Genomic DNA, 20982 nt, shown 5'->3' on the forward strand with positions numbered 1-20982 from the left:
GGCTTTAAGTGCAAGCTGAACCAAATCTCCCACCCATCACTACTTGGAATGGAGGCCAGATTATTTCACATTCTGTTACTCCCAAGGTGTGTCAGGAAGCAGGCATGCCAGCTAGGGGGGCTGAGACAATTTGCCCCACGCCCCATCATAAGAAGAGCGCTGGGCCCCCTCAATATTGAGTGTCAATGTCATGTGCGCCACGTCAACAAGTCACACGACTTGGGCCCCCTCAATAGAGGGGGCAAGTCAGCTCCTCTGCTGGGAATGCACCCAATAGAAGCTCTTTCCCTAGCTTCCCGTCAATGGCAGGGGCAATGGGCCTCCGGAGGCAATGTGCCAATTTGATTATTTCTGCAGATAGGAAGAGCGAAGCTGAAACCCCAATAAACTCCAGCAGCATCTGTCAGCAAAGCAGGCGGCTAAGCTGAGGCAGCATCTGCCTTATGTTCCTCTGATCCCTCTGGTTGTCCTTGGAATCGGGCAAGAGCATGAGGTCTGACACCACTCCTGCTACCATAGGATGCTCTGCGCAACCAGGAAAGGCGATCAGTGGCAGAGGAGATGCTCTATAGGCAGAAGATCCCTCATTCAATCCTTGGTTTTGCTAGCTAATATTACCAGCTAATATTACTCCAACATTTCTCTGATGAAAATAGGGATGGATGGCAGGGGGACACGGGTGGCACTGTGGGTTAAACCACAGAGCCTAGGACTTGCCGATCAGAAGTTTGGCGGTTCTAATCCCCGCAACGGGGTGAGCTCCCATTGCTCAGTCCCTGCTCCTGCCAACCTAGCAGTTTGAAAGCACATCAAAGTGCAAGTAGATAAATAGGTACTGCTTCAGCAGGAAGGTAAACAGTGTTTCCGTGCACTGCTGGTACGCCAGAAGCAGCTTACTCATGCTGGCCACATGACCTGGAAGCTGTATGCCGGCTCCCTCAGCCAATAAAGCGAGATGAGTGCCGCAACCCCAGAGTTGGCCACGACTGGACCTAATGGTCAGGGGTCCCTTTACCTTTACCTTTATTCTTTAACAGCAACAACAACAATTTTATTATTTATACCCTGCCCATCTGACTAGGATGCCCTAGCCACTCTGGGCAGCTTCCAACATATATAAAAACATTAAATATTTCAAACTTTGCTATACAAGGCTGCCTTCAGATGGCTTTGTTGTTGTTTAGTCATGTCCGACTCTTTGTGACCCCATGGACCAGAGCACGCCAGGCACTCCTGTCTTCCACTGCCTCCTGTAGTTTGGTCAAACTCATGCTGGTAGCTTCGAGAACACTGTCCAACCATCTCGTCCTCTGTCGTCCTCTTCTCCTTGTGCCATCAATCTTTCCCAACATCAGGGTCTTTTCCAGGGAGTCTTCTCTTCTCATGAGGTGGCCAAAGTATTGAAGCCTCAGCTTCAGGATCTGTCCTTCCAGTGAGCACTCAGGGCTGATTTCCTTCAGAATGGATAGGTTTGATCTTCTTGCAGTCCATGGGACTCTCAAGAGTCTCCTCCAGCACCATAATTCAAAAGCATCAGTTCTTCGGCAATCAGCCTTCTTTATGGTCCAGCTCTCACTTCCATACATCACTACTGGGAAAACCATAGCTTTAACTATACGGACCTTTGTTGGCAAGGTGATATCTCTGATGGCTTAGGGGGTTGGATAACTTCATACCCTCCAGCATTTCTCCGATGAAAATAGGGACATCCTAAGGAAAAGAGGGACATTCTGGGATCAAATCAGAAACTGGGATGGCTTCTGCAAATCTGGCATTGTCCCTTGGAGGGTCTGTACCAGTCACATATCACAGCAATGTTGAGAGACTTGCAATGGTTGACTGATAAGACACTGAGCCTGTATCAAGGTCTTTTTACTTACATACGAAGCCTTAAACGAAGGCAGACCTCCCCTCTGTTGCTTGGTAAGGACTCTGGGATCGACAAAGGGAACCTGGTTGGTCTTGTTTTGAAATGATGATCATTAGCTTGTGGTTACACAGAGGCAGGCTTTTCTCCTGGTAGCACCAATGCAATGGAGTGCACTCCCTTCTCAGATACAAGAGGCCCCATTGGTATGGGAATACTACCAGCTTCTGAAGACACACCTGCTTACAGAGGCATCCCCCCGATCACACGCAAGAAAGGACCAAACATTAGGAAGAACTTTATGAAAGTAAGAGCTATTCAGCAGTGGAGCAGCTCCCTCAGAAGGTGGTAGACTCTCCTTCATTGGAGGTTTTCAAGCAGAGAGGTTGGATGGTCATCTGTCAGTCATGATTCCTGCAATGCTGGGGTTTGGACTAAATGACCCCCAGGGTCCCTTTCAACTCTACAATTCTATGATTAGGATTCATCCTGGCTCTCTTGTTTACACCTCTGTGTTGTTTTCATTTTCTTTCAGTTGTGAGTGCTTATATTTTAATGTTTGAGTAACTGATTTTTTAAACTTTCCAAACTGCTCACCATCCTATTTAGTCATCAAGTGGAATAACTATTTTATGCATTTCGTTCTATCCAACTTTTCCTCCAATTTGCTCAAGGTTGTATCCATGGTTCTCCCCATCTGTGAGGTTGGTTAGGCTGAGAGGCAGTGACTGGACCCCAAGCTTCATGGCTGCGAGGAGATTTGGACTTCTGGTCTCCAAGATCCTAGCGAAACACTCTAACCTCCACACCACACTGGCTCTCCATAATAATAGTAGTAGTAGTAGTAGTAATAATAATAATAATAATAATAATAATAATAATAATAATAAACAGGGTTTGAATGGTCCCTAAGCAAAGTGTTCTTATCAAGTGGTTTCTCTCCTTCATTGTCAGGGGAGCACAACTGCAATTTGGGAGTCTAGCTGCTATATACTGTTGTGATTCACTGCCCATTATGGGCATTGAAAATGGCAGAGAGACCCAGTACCAACCGTCTTGATTGAAAATAGTGCCCAAACACCAACACCAACAAAGACCACTGCCCCACCTTGGGAATCCTCATGCCAAGTTGGGTGGTGATATCTCTAGAGGCAGACAAACATAGAGAGAACCATTTCCCAAAATATATAGTAGATGGCACACGACCACCCTATCTCTGCCAGAAAAGTGGGCAGGATGGGTCCAAGGAATCCTTCTCTGGCTTTGGTTGCAATGGAAGCTAAAGAAGAATCCAGAGAGGGGAAGGATAGCACTGGGTTTGGGATAAGGCTGAGCATCACCAGCTGGGCAATTTCATATTGCAAAGTAGCTCTTGCCCCCAATCTGTCGCTTCACTCGCAAGGGGAGAGGCTTGCACATGGATTGAGCATTGACCCTGGGGATTGCATGCCGCTCCCTGATCTGGGTGAATTTCTGCCCTCTCCGCAGGGAACTGGATTTTTTCCAGGCCTCCTGTCTCCTGTTCTACGATTAATCTCAGAGTGATCCGTCTCCTCTCTGCTGTAACTCCGGTCTTCCTGTTCATTTTAATCTGCAATATGCTGCAATGATTCACTTCTGGTTAAATCTCTAATTAAATGCTCATCTCTCTCTCTCTCTCTCTCTCTCTCTCTCTCTCTCTCTCTCTCTCTCTGCCTCCTAGTCTTTTTAAACACAAGGGTTGTTTTAGTCTGTGATCCTAGGCACACTTACTTGGGCTCACCCACTCTCCCGTTTCCCCTGTGCCTAGAAAGCATGAGTCTGAGCACTTTTCTGCTTGTCACACACTTTATCGGCACCAATCCATGTAAAACTCTATTGACTTTTGCTCCGATTCAGTAGCAAAGATCAGGTTTTCCCAGGAGAAAGGGGCAGGACATGCGGAAGTCTAGATGAGGCCTAATGTCACTTCCGAAACCATAAATTGAAAGTGTATTTAAAGCACACAGCTTCTTCTTAAAAGAAATAAAACCCTGGGACATATGTAGCTTGTGGTGGCAGGGAAGAAGATCAGAGATCCAACATATTCTATGGGCTCTGAAGGCTTTAACAAGAACAATACAATCCTCTACTGCTGTTCCTTAAAAATAAAAAAATCCAGAGTTGTTCAGCGCTCCACAGGCAACACTTTGGACAGCCTCACTTCTTGCAAAGCCCATGGATTAAGCAATCGTCCACACTTCCACTTCTGTGCCTGGAAACTAAAAAACAGATTGGCGTTTGTTTCAATTCAGTGGTAAACAACAGATCTTCTCAGGGGAAAATAATGGGAGAAGCAGAAGTGTGTATGAGCTCCTAAAGCAGGCATATACAAAGTCCGTTTTGGGGGCCTAATCCGGCCTGTTGATTGGTTTAATCCAGCCTCTGTGGCAGTTTGTTTCCTGGGGTAAAATCCTAAAAAAACTTCAACAACTTCAATCTTAAAAGAAGCTCAACAACTTTGGCTGGCCCCCATGGCCCTTCACTTCATCATATCTGGCCCTCTTTGAAAAATGTTTGGACACGACTGGCCTAGAGAAACATAGATATATAGAGGAAATTATAGAGTTGTTCTTTACAGGGGGGGAATGAGAGTGGAAGAGTGGCAGGAGGTTTAGAGGTTGCATAGCTCAGTTGGCTAGAGCGATGTACCGATTATGCCGAGGTTGCAGGTTTGATCCCTGTATGGGAAAGCTGCCTATTCCTGCATTGCAGTGGGCTGGACTAGATGATCGTCAAGGTCCCTTCCAACTCTATGATTCTAGGAGGCTTGGGTGGGGACTGATCCAATTGAGGGGGTATTGTCACAGGGGTACGGAAGTCTCCCAGATCAACTTGATTCGCCTCGTTATTTGGCCTTCACACAGAACTGGAAAAAAACACACCAAAAAACCAAAATAAAATAAAATAAAACCCAATTTACAAACATGCTAAATGGATTGGGTATGCTTATGAAAGTTATATATCTGTATTGCTATATGGATGATTTCATCTTACCATCAAAAATCTTTGCCTTCCTTGAGTGAGCTGCCGTGCTTCATTTTGTATGGAAGAGTCGAGTTTATAACTGGATAAATAATAATATTGCTACTTTTTTTGGAAAAAAAATTCTCCTTCTTCCCTCTCTCTCTCTCTCTGTGCAGGTCTCGATGAAATCCAGTGTACTGTCCCTGTGGAAGACATCACCGTCTTTCTCAGTGAATTATCAGAGGCCAGTTTCAGGGACTGCAAATTTAGTTTGTCACTCACAGACCTTATAATCATAATCTTCTCTGGCGTCGCCGTCTCCATCGCTGCTATCGTGTCAAGCTTCGTTTTGGCGCTGATTGTGAACTGCTTCCAAAGATGTGCACCCAGTAAGGATGATGATGAAGATGAAGATGATGATGACTGAACCCCCTTCTCTTGGCATGTCACGAAATAAGTCCAAAGACCAGGGTAGGAAGAGACAACAACTGTTTAAAAGTGCATAGCAACTAAACAAATGTCTAAGGGCTCAGTACTCCTATCAAAGTCTCAGTGGTATTTCCCCATTTATATATCCCTGGGAAATGCTTTAAGTTTTATGGAACCTTTCCTGGTTAGGTCTCTTGATCCAATCCAGAGTTTAAAATTAATCTTAAAATAGATTCACTAGGAGGGTAGAAAATAAAGAAGATCAGAGATCGCCAATATTGGAGAAGGCTAGGATTTCGTTCTGGCCTCTCTCTCTCTCTGGGTTTTATTTTTTAATAGTCTTTATTTTAGAATTTTTTCTCAATGTTTTTAAAGGAATAAAGACAGCCATCTGTTGGAGATGTTCCAGTTCTGGATTTCCTGCATCAAACAGTTAGCCCTGATGACCTTCAAAGGATCCTCTAGCTCTGAGTTTCTTTCATTCTATAATTATGTGAGATGCAATTTCAGATAGCAGAGTTATTTCGATTAACAGATGAGCAGCAAGGAAGAGAAGTAAAACATTATTAGCCCAGCTGTGCTGTAAATCACAGTGTGTTCCTGGTATGGAAGGAAGCCTTCTTATGGATATCTGCATCATTGTTCTCATGAAGTTTATTTCCTCCACCTGTTTCAAAATTTACATGTGTATCAAAGTGTTTCATCCCTTGGTGTCTGAAGAAACATTAAGCTCTGCTGACCCTGTAGAATCACAGAAAGGAAAAGCATGTTTTCTTGGCTTTGGGGCACCCGACCTCTTGTTTGCAACAAGATCACATTTGGGATGCATTTGGACAAAGAACAGAAAGTCTTGCTGGGCTTGGGGCTCGTCCACACTTCTGCTTGTCCTGTACCTAGAAAGCACGGGTCCAAGTAATTTTCTGCTTGAACCACACTTTCTAGGCATGGGTCTGAGTGGTTTTCCTCTTGCCCCACTCCTTTCCCAGGAAAGCCTTCTCTTCACTGCTCAATCGGAGCAAATGTCAATCCAGAGAAAACCTGAATTGCTGTTTGCTCCAAATGAGCACTAAAGAGTTGTTCCCCCAGGGGGAAGCAGTGGGACAAGAGGAAGTGTGGAATGAGCCCACTAAATCAATCCCTCTTCACAGGGAACTCTGGAAATTGTAGCTCTGGGAGGAGAACAGGGTTCTCCTAATGACCCTCAGCACAGTTAATGAACTACAGCTCCCAGAATTCTTTGGAGGGAGCTATGATAGCTTAACGCAAAAGTGGCCTGAATACACCGAGAGCCTCTGTTGCTCTGCTTTTTTAAAAAACTCCTCTTTCTGAATCATAGTCATAGCACTGCGCAGGTGCCATTTGCCGTAGTTTTCTGATTCTTCATACCCTGCATATCATTAATGATAAAACACAGCAAAGAAAAAGCATCCCTGCTATGATTGTACATTCAGCACCAATGAGATCCGTTTGCATGTCTGCCTCAGTAAAATGCCACACAAAAAGGGTCACAGTCACATCAACATAGTTTCTTGTGGGGGGAAGGACTAGTATTTTAAAAAAAATAAATACGATCAATGCACACAATACGATACGATATCTTTATTGTCATTGTCCCATGCAGAACAATGAAATTGAAAAACTACATAAAACATTCAAAAACCCCTAAAAACTCTGCAGCCCCTATACTATAGAGACCCCTTATGCTGCATTTAGAACCAGAATTGCATTTGCATAGAAACTGTTTCTCAGGCGGCTAGTCCTGGCCTTTATAACCCTATACCTTCTTCCAGAAGGCAGAAGCTGAAAGAGATCATTTCCGGGGTGTGTATTATCCTGCACTATCTCTGCCGCTTTCTTATGGCACCTGGCAGCATAGCTTTGATCCAAGGTGGGAAGAGTGCACCCAATTATTTTCTCTGCAGTCTTTACAACCCTGGATAGCATTGTGAATAAGTAATGTATAAAGCTGAAGAGAACTGTGCATGGTTCAGTTTCATAAACAGGGAATACTCCTAGCTAAATGAGAGTTCGGGAGGGGAGGAAAGGAGGGCAAAGCAAGCCGAGAAATCCTTAACTCCATGAGATACTCCTACAGTTCAAAATGAAAATTTATTATATTTATTTAGAACATTTCCATCCTGCTCTTTGTTGTAACGTTGTTGATTGGTTGCATTCATGCCCCCACCTTTCCTCCCAGGAGCTCAAGATGGGGCGCCTCATTCTCCCCTGACCCACTTTATCATCACAACAACCCTGAGAGATAGGTTAGGCTGAGGGACGGGAACCGGCCTGAGCTTAACCCAGTCAGTTTTCTTGGCTGAGAAGGCGTTGCGAAGTGGTCACACTGTCAGGAAATGCAGACGCCGTCCAGCATCCCAAACTAACCACCCAACAAAAGAGAGCAGGTCTCAAGATGCAGCAGTTAGAGTGTTGCCCCAGGACCAGGGAGACAAGGGTTCAAATCTTTATTTCACCATGAAGCTCACTGGGCGGTTTCATGCCTCTCAGTCTAACTGCAAAGGGTTGTTCTGAGGTTCACACCGGAGGGAGGAAAATTGTGTACCAGTATGTCACCTTGAGATCTTTGGAGGAAAAGTGAGGTAGAAATGAAACTATGATTGTGATGACAGAAAATAAATAAAGTAAAATTCGGTAAACATACAGAGTGACAAATTTCGACTGTATGTCATCCATGCGGGAGATCTATGTCTCTGTTCACAGAAGAAATACTTTGAAACAGATTTTATTACAAGTTATGCTTCATTAAGTTGTAATTGTTTGCTTGTGTTGTTTTTTTAAAAAAATACTGCAGCAAGGACACTTTTTTAAAGGAGAAATTATTTTAGTAATTTAGAAAATGCTATATATCTGTAGCTTAAAAGAATATCTTGCAAAACAGGGTGGGTGGGTTATAACTTTAGGACAATCAGAGAAGAGTTGGAAAGCCAAATCTCTTTCTTTTTAATTTTTGCTTTACTATTTTTCCTTTATTTTTGGACTCTCGGGTGTGTTATGATTGTGATCATGATAAATTTGGCCATCTGTTATCAACGTGATACATCTCTTATTTCTTGACATTTAATTTTGTTTGGGGGCTGACAGCTTCTTTGGAAATGGAAGTCACTTCATGTGGACTGGAAGCCTTGCCTTCCAAACTATGATGAGCACTTTCTATATGTTCAGTGCTACTCTCTTCAGTGTTATTCGTTCCTGTATTGCAGACAAGAGGACTGGCACCGAAAATGCAAACCTGGATGGAGCAAATTGGCCAGCAGCCCTTTGCACACTGACCTAGGAATTTGCAGCATTGAACTTTGCAGGGCTTACTTATGAGTAAACCTGCAAAGGATTGTGCAGCTAACTCCCCAGTGTGCACTTATTGTTAAGTCCATTCTCCACACCACCATCACCCAGAAAAACTGTTCTCATTTTAGAGCAGTGGAGAGAATAGGCCTAATGTGGCCCTTGAGCTTATTCATCTGGCTCTTAGGATCCTCTATACACTGCAGCCTCACCAATCCTTGAGTGTTTTTGCCTGGCAGGAATGTATCCTTGATAAATGCCTCTTGCTTGTCTGGTTAGAGAGGGGCATATGAGTGAGGGTAGAAACTAGCCTAACTGTACAAAGGTGGAATTAACATTTGATGCTCTGGTCACCTTAGCCTCCGGCCTCGCCCCTTAATGCCCACTTGGCTCACAGAAGGTTGCCCAGATGTTCATCTGCCCCTTGAGCTAAGAAAAGCTCCTCACCCCTGTTTTAGGGTGTTCTCATTATCCAGGCAAGCCCTCCAAGTGTCTCTATTTTCCAGGGGCAGTCACAGATTTACAGAAGCCATCCCAGTTTCTGATTTGATCCCGGAATGTCCCACTTTTCCTTAGAACATCCCTATTTCCATCAGAGAAATGTTGGTGGGTTGGTGAGTTATGCAACCCCCGAACTGAGGAGATAGGTAACTATACAACCTTTAGAAGACATCTGCAGGCAGCCTGGTATAGAGAAGTTTTAAAATATTTAATGTTTTGTTATGGTTTTATATATGTTGGAAACTGCACAGAGTGGCCGGGGCAACCCAGTCAAATGGACGGGGTATAAATAATAAAGTTGTTATTGTTGTTGTTATTATTGAATTATAGGGTTGCCATACATCCTCTTTTTCCAGGACATGTCCTCTTTTATAGGGGTAAAATATCTGTCTGGGCGGATTTTTTAAATTTGCCAAAATGTCTGGGGGTGCTGGAGCAGACTACTTTTTATGTTGCATACGCAGTACTAGACAACCAAGTACAAAACACATACATACTCTGTGAGTTTTGCACGATGCAGGAAAGGACCAGGTCCTTGTTTCTGCATATTTTTAAAGGACATTGCAGAATGCGCTTGCTCCCGTACCACCACCACCTTCCCCAGCTGCCGGTAAATGTGTCCTCCTGTTTTCTCTTCAAAATATGGCAACCCTAAGGATGTCCCTGTTTTCACCGGAGAAATGTTGGCGGGCACCTCCAGGCATGGCCTAGGTGCGCATGAATATGCATGCATGAGTGTAATATAATTGTTCTGTCATCAAGCCAGTGTGATGGGGTAAGTTGGTGGGTGGGACTGGGCCATATATCTTCATTCATCCTTGGCCAACTCTCCATTGCTCACATGCCAGTGGTGGCCATGACCAAGAGAGATGGCATCCACCCTACATTCTTGCATGGACATTTGCATGGACAGTTGGACCCGGGACACACAGAGGGACAGTCCGCTCTCCTCAGCTATTCCATGCACATCAGCTGAAGAGGGGGGTTTTCACCCACTCTCTGTTCACCTAGTGATTGATCAGATGGCCAGGTGTGGGTTGATTTACATGCTCAACAGATCACTGAGCTCAGCCCACTCCATCACTGCAACGTTCCTTCTGATTCATTTCTTTTGCAGCCACCCAAACCAGTGGAGTCTTGGAGGGGTGGGTTGTTTTTTATTTCATGGGGGGGATGGGATAGATCAGTCCTTTAAACTGGGGGTCAGAAACCCCTGGACTAGGGACTGGGAGCTGTTGATCCATTCATGGCTCTCTTGAACCAGATGATATGCTCTCTGTGCGTGCCTTGTAGGGACATCAGTACAAATCTCAGTCAAGGGCTCTGACAGCTTTGAAGGTCTCATCTCTCCCAGAGCTTTCCCAAGCCATGTTGTTCTTGATTTTTTTTAAAAAAATAAATACAATAATTACTTTTATTAATTCTGCAGGTGGGGCGGGGGTAAATGAAATCAAACCATTTCACTCGGTGCAAAACAAATTTTGGGGTCAAGGGTGGTTACAACTGAATGATCTACTGTTGATGTAATCGACTGGAAGAACCGAGCAGACAATATAGATGGTTGAGTGTTACGAATTAAGAAGCGTATTCCTTGCAGGTGTCAGATTAGGCCTATGTATAACATCCACATTCTATAAAATTCTACTCAGCGCATTGGTGAGTTCACTTGACCCTATTAAATATCAATGGGAAGGTGATTTCAGCTATGAACTTGACTCAGGGGAAATGGAATAGACTTGGGGGGAGGCTTTTAAGTTTTTCTTTTCACTGAGCAATAGAGATTTAACCTTTAAACCCATATGTTTGTGATACCTAACCCTTAATAGCAAAGATAAAGGGACCCCTGACAATTAGGTCCAATCGTGACCAACTCTGGGGTTGTGGCGCTCATCTCACTTTATTGGCCGAGGGAGCCGGCACACAGCTTCCAGGTCATGTGGCCAGCATGACTAAGCTGCTTCTGGCAAACCAGAGCAGCGCATGAAAATGCCTTTTACCTTCCCGCCAGAGCAGTACCTATTTATCTACTTGCACTTTGACGTGCTTTCGAACTGCTAGGTTGGCAGGAGCAGGGACTGAGCAATGGGAGCTCACTCCGTCGCGGGGATTCGAACTGCAGACCTTCTGATCAGCAAGTCCTAGGCTCTGTGGTTTAACCCACAGCACCACCTGCATCCCCACCTAACCCCTACGAAGGTGGAAATGCTCCATCCTGGCACTTCACTGTGTTGCTGAAGGGGCTGCCCCACACCGGGTACATATCGCCACATGTCGTGAGAATGTGCAAAAATCCAGCCTTCCTGGAATTCGATATTCCAAGGAATTAATGAAACAATGAAATAACAATTGGAAGCCAAACTAAAATTCTCTTTATTATTACATATATTTCAAGACAACAATCTGGATTTACATTTTATTACAAGTGGTGAGACTCAAAATAACCACAGGACACTGGAAATCCCTTTATGGCACAGTGATAGACAACTGGTACAAAACAGTTTGGGAAGCAGCCCTCCTTGAGAGATTAGCAAATAAACTGCAGTTGATAAGATCAAGAAAGACAGTCTTTTCCCAGTCTGGTTTAATTTCATAACGTACACAAGTAAGGCAGAAAATGAACAATCCCTCCCATCAGCATTTGGCTAAATCTGGTTGATTTAAATCTAAATTTAAACATAAATATTACCTTCACTTTGAACCCCTCCCTCCCTTGTTCATCAATATACCAACATTTTATACTGTTTCATTGGTAGCATAGGAGGAAAAATGAATATTACTGATACTTAATTTAAGCACAACCAAAAGGGCTCTTGACTGGGCATTTAGCTATGCGATGTTGAATGTTATCTGATAATTCTGTTCTATCCTGTTGCTCCTTTGTTTTTCTTTAAACCAGTTCACAAACCAAGAACCTATACACTGACTACTAATAATGCACCATATATTGTAGATATTACTACAAATTTATTATGCTATTTTTGTGACATGAGAAGACTCGGTCTATTTATTTGTATGATTTATTATTCCTATGATCCTTATTTATAAAACCCAATAAAAAGTTGTTAATAAAAAAAAAAAGCAATGTCACACAGCTGCAAATGTGTCCTGTGTCCTTTGTCCCCTGGAAATGTTCACTTTCTGTGCATAAGTTTCTCTAACGAGGTAATGAACCACACCTTGTGATACCACTTTTCAAAGTCATTCATTTGGAAATCTTTGGGGGGAAAGCGAATGACCCATTTTTTATGGAGCAAATCTTTGCCCTCTTTCCCAAATAGGCTCAGTAACATCACTTGTGGGGAGGGGGAATCTCTTTTGCTTGTGATCCCCCAAATTCCTTAAGTACATCACCCTCTAAAAAAGATTTTGAGGCATTCCCACCTAAGGTTGCCAGATCTCCAGGATTACCTGGCCCTACAGGTAACAGGTGGAAGGTAAGTAAAAGCAGCTTTAATGCATTTTATTATTATTATTATTATTATTATTATTATTATTATTATTATGAAGACTATGCTGTGTGTGCAAATTTCAACATTCTTATTATTTATTAGATTTGATAGCTGCTTGATACCCAAAGGTCCCTAAGCTACTTACAACACACAGATACACTAACCTCTCCTGCCCAGTAACAACCACAGAAATCTTTGGCAGCACACTAGTTACTAAACGCCATCTCAGTTTTATCTGATCCTAGCCCTAATCCTAAATAAGAGCCCTGCTGGATAAGACAACAGATCTATCTAAGAAATAATGCAACAAAGAACAGAGATAGAGGTGGTGAAAAAGGTAAAATATTTAGGAATTTGGTTAACCCCTAAAAATATTGATTTGTTTCAGAATAATTATATACGGTTTGGAACGGAATAAGGAAAGATCTGGAGGTGTGGGGTAGAATGAAGTTATCTTTCTGGGGCAGAATTTCTACAATAAAAATGAGTGCCCTTCCAGAGATGTTATTCTTGTTTCAGACTATCCCCATAATAAAGGGGGTAGCAATTTTTAAGGAGTGGCAAAGAGTGCTCTCAAGGTATATCTGGCAGGGCAAGAAGCCGAGAATTAAATTTAAGTTATTAACAAATACAAAGGAAAGAGGAGGCTTCGCCCTGCTGGATTTGAAACTATATTACGAAGCAGCATGTCTTTGCTGGTTGAAAGAATGGATAAAATTAGAGAATAAGGAGTTATTAGATTTAGAAGGATTTGATAACAGATTTGGATGGCATGGATATTTATGGTGTGAAAAGAAGAAAATTCATAAAGGTTTTGGGAACCACATTTTCCAGAGTTCATTAATAGAAATATGGGATAGGTATAAAAACCTATTAGAACCAAGAGTTCCACATTGGCTGTCTCCATTAGAGGTTATGAGTGTAAAGAAAATAAACATGAGAGGTAACTGGATTACATATGGTGAATTGATAACTAAAGAAGGTGGAAAATGGAAATTAAAGCCATATGAACAAGTTAGAGAACATGTTTATGATTGGTTGCATTATTTTCAAGTTAATGAAATGTTTAAAAAAGACATTAAAGAAAGTGGTTACGCAGAAAAAGATTCAAAGTTTCAGACAGATGTGATAAAAAATGACTGTAAAATTTTGTCAAAAATGTACAAAATATTGTTGGAATGGAATATGAAAGATGAAGAAGTTAAATCGGTAATGGTACAATGGGCCAGAGATCTTGGTTATAATATACAGTTTGAGGATTGGGAAAAACTATGGAAGGAAAACCTAAGATTTACTGCTTGTACGGCATTGAAAGAAAATGTTATGAAAATGTTTTATAGATGGTACATCACACCGGTAAAATTAGCAAAAATGTATAAGACGTGTAATAAATGTTGGAAATGTAAGGAAAAAGAAGGAACGTTTTACCACATGTGGTGGAATTGTAAGAAAGTGAAGGGTTTCTGGGAGATGATATATAATGAATTGAAAAAAGATGTTAAAATATACATTTGTAAAGAAACCAGAGACCTTTCTGCTAGGGATAACAGGAAAGGAAATAAGAAGAAAGGATTATAAACTTTTCCAATATGCAGTTACAGCAGCAAGAATTCTACTGGCCCAGAAATGGAAACAAGAGGAAATACCGACGGTAGAAGATTGGAGACTGAAACTGACAGACTACGCCTGTCTGTTTCAGATATTAGATATCTTCGAGACCAAAAGTTCACCGAGGACTGAGGGAAATTTGTTGAAAATCTGAAAAGTATATGTGATGTGCAAACAACGCTAGTGGGGTTTCAAGAAGCACTGTGAAAGTTGAGATATATTGTTAAAATAGAAATAGAAGTGGGAGGGAAGTTTAATGGCAATATAAATAGAAGAAATGCGTAATTGAGAGGTAAATATGGATGATTGTCAGAGAAGCTGAAGGAAGTCCAAACAGAGTCAAATTTGTGGAAATTTTGATACAATTGTATATTTGTGTTGAAAAATTAATAAAAAATTATTATTATTTTTTTAAAAAGACAACAGATCTATCTAGTTCAGGATCCTGTGTGTCAACCAGCTACATCTGGGAAGCTCTAAACCAGGATATGAAGGCAACAACCATTCATTGCTTCTGCTCCTCACCACCTGATATTCAATGGCATGCAGTTTCTAAATAGGAAACATAACTGAGTTCCCGAATTATCGGGGAGGGAGAAAAGCTTCAACAGCCACTCTCTCTCCATCTGGCCACAACAACCCTATGCTCGACCTCCCAGACCAAACAATGATCGGACCAGAGACCTTCTGCATGCAAAGCAGGTGCTTTACCGGTGAGCCACAGACCCAGGGCCATCTTACCCATAGGTGCTAGGGGTGTGGGGCACCCAGGCGCCAGGGTCTCACGGGACCAGGCCGAGAGTCCGGGGCCCGAGAGTTGAGTCCGGGGAAGAGCCTGCCCATCAGTCGAAGCGCCGTGGCGGGCTCTTCTGCTGTGGGTGGCTATGTATCATGAGTTCAGGGGCGAGCGATCCAGTGAGACACTAAGGTGGGTGGCCGGCTCTGCCCTTCTGCGTGCCTGGGATTGGGCAACCTGGGGTGTGTGTGTGTGTGTGTGTGGATCTTTGAACCCCGGTGCCGCATATGCTTAAGATAGCCCTACACAGATGCATCCCCAAGCACATGTCCAGACATCTCACAATGAATCTGAGCAAAGTAAGGCCAATGTAAAGGGTAAAGGGACCCCTGACCATTAGGTCCAGCCGTAGCCGACTCTGGGGTTGCAGCACTCATCTCCCTTTATTGGCCGAGGGAGCCGGCGTACAGCTTGCGGGTCATGTGGCCAGCAAGTCTAAGCCGCTTCTGGCAAACCAGAGCAGTGCACAGAAATGCCGTTTTCCTTCCCGCTGGAGCGGTACCTATTTATCTACTTGCACTTTGATGTGCTTTAGAATTGCTAGGTTGGCAGGAGCAAGGATCAAGCAACGGGAGCTCACCCCCGTTCTGATCGGCAAGTCCAAGGCTCTGTGGTTTAACACACAGTGCCACCCGCGTCCCTGCAAATTCTTTGGGGTACTGAGCAAGCGTTTTCACTTCTCTCATGCTGTCTTCCTGAAACGAGCAAATGTTGTACCTGCTGCAAGGAGGGGGGGGGGACAAAACAATGAGCATGACCTAGATACAGTTTTGTGAGTGCACAGCTAGAATATAGCTGTGAAAAGGCCCAGGGCTATGTCTCCGTCTCCTTGAATAACCCCTTCGACCTCCACATATCAGAACTTGACTAGAAAGGGGTTCTCGTGCAGAGATTTGTTCAGGAAATCAGCACTGATTCCAACACACAGAGAGGGAAAACTCAGTGGTCGAGTCTGCAATGCTCCCTGATCTCTTAGGAGTCTGGTCTGCTGTTTTTTCTCATTGACCTTTCTTCCTTTCATAGAGCCTTGCATCCATCTCTAAACAGCAGGAAGTGGCCTGGCTTTGCTGAGTGCTGGTATCAGCTATGTGTGAAAGAATTCAGCAGCTGTTGTGTAGGGCTCTCTCAAGGAATGAGAATTGTTTCCGCCATTGCATTTCCCTTAACATTTTTTTTTTTAAAAAATCAGAGAATAGCTCAGATTTTTCAGATTATGCCATGCTCCTGATGATGTCGTTGAGAGCACAGATGGGTCCAAACGCTTTCTCCCTCAAACACCTGTGACTTGGTAGCCCAAGACTGGCAAATCGCTGTTTTTTAAAAATTAAAAATCTCGCATAAGCTAAAAGTGTCCGGGGGGCAAATTGCTTCTTTGCCATTTTTTCTAATTTATACACAGATACGGTGCCTCAGGTGTGTCAGTTGCCACAGCTCTATGTGAGTGTCTGGATTCAGTACAGTCCATGGTTATTTTTTAATATTCTTTTTTGAATTCAAAAAAATACCAACCCCAACCTGTCTCACCACCAAAGAAACACAACAGCAGAGAACCTACATGAGTAACGCTGACACCAAAACCTACATTAAGCTTTTGCTTAGAAACACCGCCACCCGACCCCCCCATCTCCCCCCTCCCCTTCCCCCCCAATGTCTCAACAAATGAAACTGATTTGTAAAAATGTTACATGGAAAAAATACGAGAAACATTACACATACTTCTGTAAAACAAGAAAATCTTTAATAAAAAAGAAGCAAAAAAATACAATTGCTTTAATTCTGACCATGTGACTCTTTGTAATGAGAGGCCACACATCCTTTTCCTCTTGGTATTTTTATTATTGACTCAGTAAATCACATAGCTGTATCCTATACTTCTTTACTAGCAATTGCAACAACTTGTCCTTTTTTGAAAAGCTATTTTTTCTTTCATTCCTTTTTTTCTGTGACTCACTAGCTGTTATTAAAATTCAAATTTAAAAATTGGAGCAGGAGGAATTTGGCGCCTCCGACATTTCTATGGCAACAACACCTAAAGAACTCTATGTTGCTGACAATCTGGAGATATCCAGCACCAAATCTACATCTGGACCTTTGCCTAATGTTCCAAAAACTTATCAGAATGATCAGCCTTCTCTACTGTACTCCTGGTGAGACAGGATGGACAGATCTTCCGAATTCGAATCTGGCTCTTTGTTGGCCAGTGATCCACATTTTATAACACATACCTCATTAATACTTCCACAGCCACAGATAGAACCAACAATCCTCCAATTAACCCAGGAGGGAGAGGCGGATTGACAGTTAATGAAACACCATGGGACTGTTCCCCCCCCCCCGCTTGGGGTGCGGTTGGTTGGGTTTTATCTTCTAGGGATATTTACCCTACCAGACCTCCACCTCTTTCCCATACCATTTTGACCCAGGAGTCCTGGCCCAAGGATGACTTGTTATTGAGGGGATGTTACCCATCTATTGGGGAGGCTAGTATGGGATCTGGGATTTCCACAATTGAAAGGCTAGGGAGGAATAGCGGTGGGGCTAGATATCTCTATCGGCAAAGGGTTTCGAGATGCAGTGATCCTCAAACCCCTTCCAATCTACGACCCATCCCAAGGGATGAGGATAGGGAGAGCAAGGATTACACACCTCCGTCATTGGTGCTGTGCAATGCCAGGTCCATAGGCAACAAAACCGCCACCATGCGTGACTTTTTTTGTCTCGCAGGGGATTGACTTGGCTTGCGTGACGGAGACCTGGGTACGGGAAGGCGAAGTAGTCTCCCTACATGAGATAACACCCCCAGGTTTCTCTGTCCTCCATCAATCACGGACTGTGGGTCGGGGGGGAGGAGTAGCGTTGTTATTCCGGGAGGATTGCTCTTTCAGAGCTCTGCCATCACCGGCGATCTCCGGCATTGAATGTGCTGGTCTCGTGTGGGGCACCAAGGAGAGCTTGGCTGTCTGGCTGGTGTACCGACCACGCAGCACACCTGCAGCCACCCTGTCAGACCTGCTGGAGGTGGTGGCGGGCTGGGCCTTGGAGTTCCCAAACCTACTGGTTTTGGGAGACTTCAACATCCATGCCAATGCCGCTCCCTCCTCACAGGCTCTGGACCTAGTGACTTCCATGGCAACACTAGGGCTCTCCCAGTTTGTTTTGGGCCCCACTCATCAAGCAGGCCACACGCTGGATCTGATCTTTGGGGCTGGCATAGATGTGATCATGCTCCCCGCTGTGGAGGTGCCATGGTCTGATCACTACGCTCTGAAAGCCAAGATTGACTTCCCGCTCCTCCCCGGCTCGGGTGGCGAACCTATTTGGGCTCATCCGCGAAAACTGATGGATCCTGATAGATTCCGACAAGCCTTGCGGAACCCTGCTCCTCCTGGCGACTCATTAGATGACCTTGTTGAGGACTGGAATAACCGGCTCTTGGCAGCCATTGATGAGATCGCGCCTAAGCGCCCTCTGCGACCCGGTCGAAACCGGGGCCCTTGGTTTACTGAGGAGCTCCGGAAAATGAAGCGGGATCTCAGACGGCTAGAGCGAGTATGGCGACGGACTCGTGATGGAGCCTCAAGAACATTTCATAGGACGCTTATGAAAGCCTATGAGATAGCTATGAAAGCTGCTAAGAAATCTTACTTTGCAGCTTCCATTGCATCCGCTAGCTCTCGCCCGGCACAACTTTTTAGTATAATTAGGTCAATAACGTCCTTAGGAGGACAACCAAATTTAAGCACAAATTCGACGCACAGCTGTGAGGCATTTGCGAGCTTTTTTGCGGAGAAAGTCCTGTTGCTCTGCCGTGATCTCCCTGCCAATTTAGATACAGTGACTGAACTGGAGGCCCCTCGACTGACTTCAGGTCCAGTGTTGGACCATTTCGATCGGATACTCCCTACTGATGTGGATAGATTCCTCCAAGTTGGTAGGCCCACCACCTGCCTCCTTGATCCGTGCCCGTCTTGGCTGATTAGGGAGTGTCCAGATGTTGTGTGGGCCCCCCTGGTTGAAATTATCAATTTGTCCCTTGACACGGGGACATTCCCAGGGGAACTGAAGGAAGCAGTGGTGTGTCCACTCTTAAAGAAAACTTCATTAGATCCATTAGATCCAATTACCGCCCAGTTTCAAATCTTCCTTACCTGGGTAAGGTAATTGAGAGAGCGGTTGCTGAACAGCTTGGTAGGTTTCTGGAGGAAACATCGGCATTAGATCCATTTCAGTCCGGTTTCCGTCCTGGTTTTGGGACGGAGACGGCTCTGGTTGCCCTAACAGATGATCTCCGTAGACAACTGGATCGAGGCGGGTCAGGACTGCTGATCCTTTTAGATTTGTCAGCAGCCTTTGACATGGTCGATCATGATCTTCTGGACCACCGCCTCGCAGACGTGGGGATACAGGGCATAGCCCGTAACTGGTTGTGCTCTTTTATCTCTGGTCGGGGACAGAGGGTGGCACTAGGGAAGGAAATGTCGTCGCGCCACTCCTTGGTGTGTGGAGTGCCGCAGGGCGCAATTCTCTCCCCGATGCTTTTTAACATCTTTATGCGCCCCCTTGCCCAGATTATCCGGAGCTTTGGGCTGGGCTGTCACAAATATGCTGATGACACTCAGCTCTATCTGCTGATGGATGGCCACACCGACTCGGCCCCAAACACACTGACCAGATGCTTGGAAGCTGTGGCTGGATGGTTTCGTGGGAGCCGATTGAAACTAAATCCTTCGAAGACAGAGGTCCTATGGCTAGGTTGGGATGGCATGGGGATGAGGGACCAACTCCCTTCTCTTGCGGGGGCCCAATTAGTGCCATTGCCTTCCGTTAAGAGTTTGGGTGTAATCCTTGACGCCTCCCTTTCCATGGAGGCGCAAGTTACAGCAACAGCCAAGGCGACATTTTTCCACCTTCGCCGCATCAAGCAGTTGGTCCCTTACCTTTCCTGCCCCGACCTGGCCACAGTGATCCATGCGACGGTCATCTCCAGGCTTGACTACTGTAATTCGCTCTATGCGGGGCTGCCCTTGAAGCTGTCCCAGAAACTCCAGCGGGTACAGAATGCTGCAGCGAGGCTCCTCACGGGGTCTCTGCCATGGGAGCATATTCACCCAGTGCTTTTCAAACTGCACTGGCTCCCAGTGGAGTAAAGGGTCAGATTTAAGGTGCTGCTTTTGACCTTTAAAGCCCTTCATGGCCTAGGACCCTCGTACCTACGGGACCGCCTCTCCCGGTATGCCCCACGGAGGACCTTAAGGTCCATATATAGCAACACCCTAGTGGTCCCAGGCCCTAAGGAAGTTAGATTGGCTTCAACCAGAGCCAGGGCCTTTTCAACTCTGGCTCCGGCCTGGTGGAACGCTCTGCCTCATGAGACCAGGGCCCTGCAAGATCTGATTTCTTTCCGCAGGGCCTGTAAGACAGAGTTGTTCTGCCTGGCCTTTGGCTTGGAGCCAATTTGATTCCCTCCCTCCCTCTCTTTCTTTTTTCTTTTCCTTCTCCTCCTGCGATGAGGCTACATTTTAATATTTTAATGTTCCATTATTTTAATGTTGTATTTTATTTTTGTTTTTAAGTTGTAATCATTCAACTTGTTTTTATTATTGCTTGTAAGCCGCTCTGAGCCTGGCCTTGGCTGGGGAGGGCGGGGTATAATTTAAAAAAATTATTATTATTATTATTATTATTATTATTATTATTATTATCTGTGGTTCCCCCCAGCCCCAACAGTGCCTTGTTGTTCCTCCAAACCTCCTAAATCATGGGTGTGGGGACCTCCAGCCTATCCTATGGTCCTTCAGGCCTTCTCATTTGGCCCATGATGGCCACCAAGGCTTTTGTTATCCCAGTCTCCATGTGGATCTCAGTATGTAAGCAGCTTTGAGCCTCGTTTGTTCCAGACCAGAATGCTCCATTTGCTTCAGACCAGAGTGTTCCAAGTCGTTATGAAAATTCGCCAGCGCTTTAGTGCAAAATTTGTGTATGCATTCTTGCCCAATAGACACATTCTTGCAAAGCAATTTGCCCCCAAATAATTGTTATACTTT

General features: G+C 44.5%; 1 protein-coding gene and 1 long non-coding RNA gene across 3 annotated transcripts in view; both read left to right on the forward strand.

Annotated features, from left to right (window-relative positions):
• The window catches only part of LRRC38 (leucine rich repeat containing 38), a 93164-nt gene extending 82181 nt beyond the window's left edge, over nucleotides 1–10983 (forward strand). Inside the window, exon 4 of one of the 2 annotated variants that reach the window (XR_013989405.1) lies at nucleotides 5029–5167. Coding sequence is in view for 1 of the 2 variants with exons in the window: in XM_081016263.1 (XP_080872389.1) it covers nucleotides 5029–5279 (251 nt within the window). In the remaining variant the exon portion in view is untranslated. Of the gene's footprint in view, nucleotides 1–5028 lie in introns of both variants that reach the window. The other variant, XM_081016263.1, reaches the window with a different exon arrangement.
• LOC308482847 overlaps nucleotides 1–20982 on the forward strand; it is a 358341-nt gene that overhangs the window by 290864 nt on the left and 46495 nt on the right. The window lies entirely within an intron of this gene.

Source organism: Podarcis pityusensis (genome assembly GCF_964106645.2).
Source record: "Podarcis pityusensis genome assembly, chromosome: 8".
Lineage (NCBI taxonomy): Eukaryota > Metazoa > Chordata > Lepidosauria > Squamata > Lacertidae > Podarcis > Podarcis pityusensis.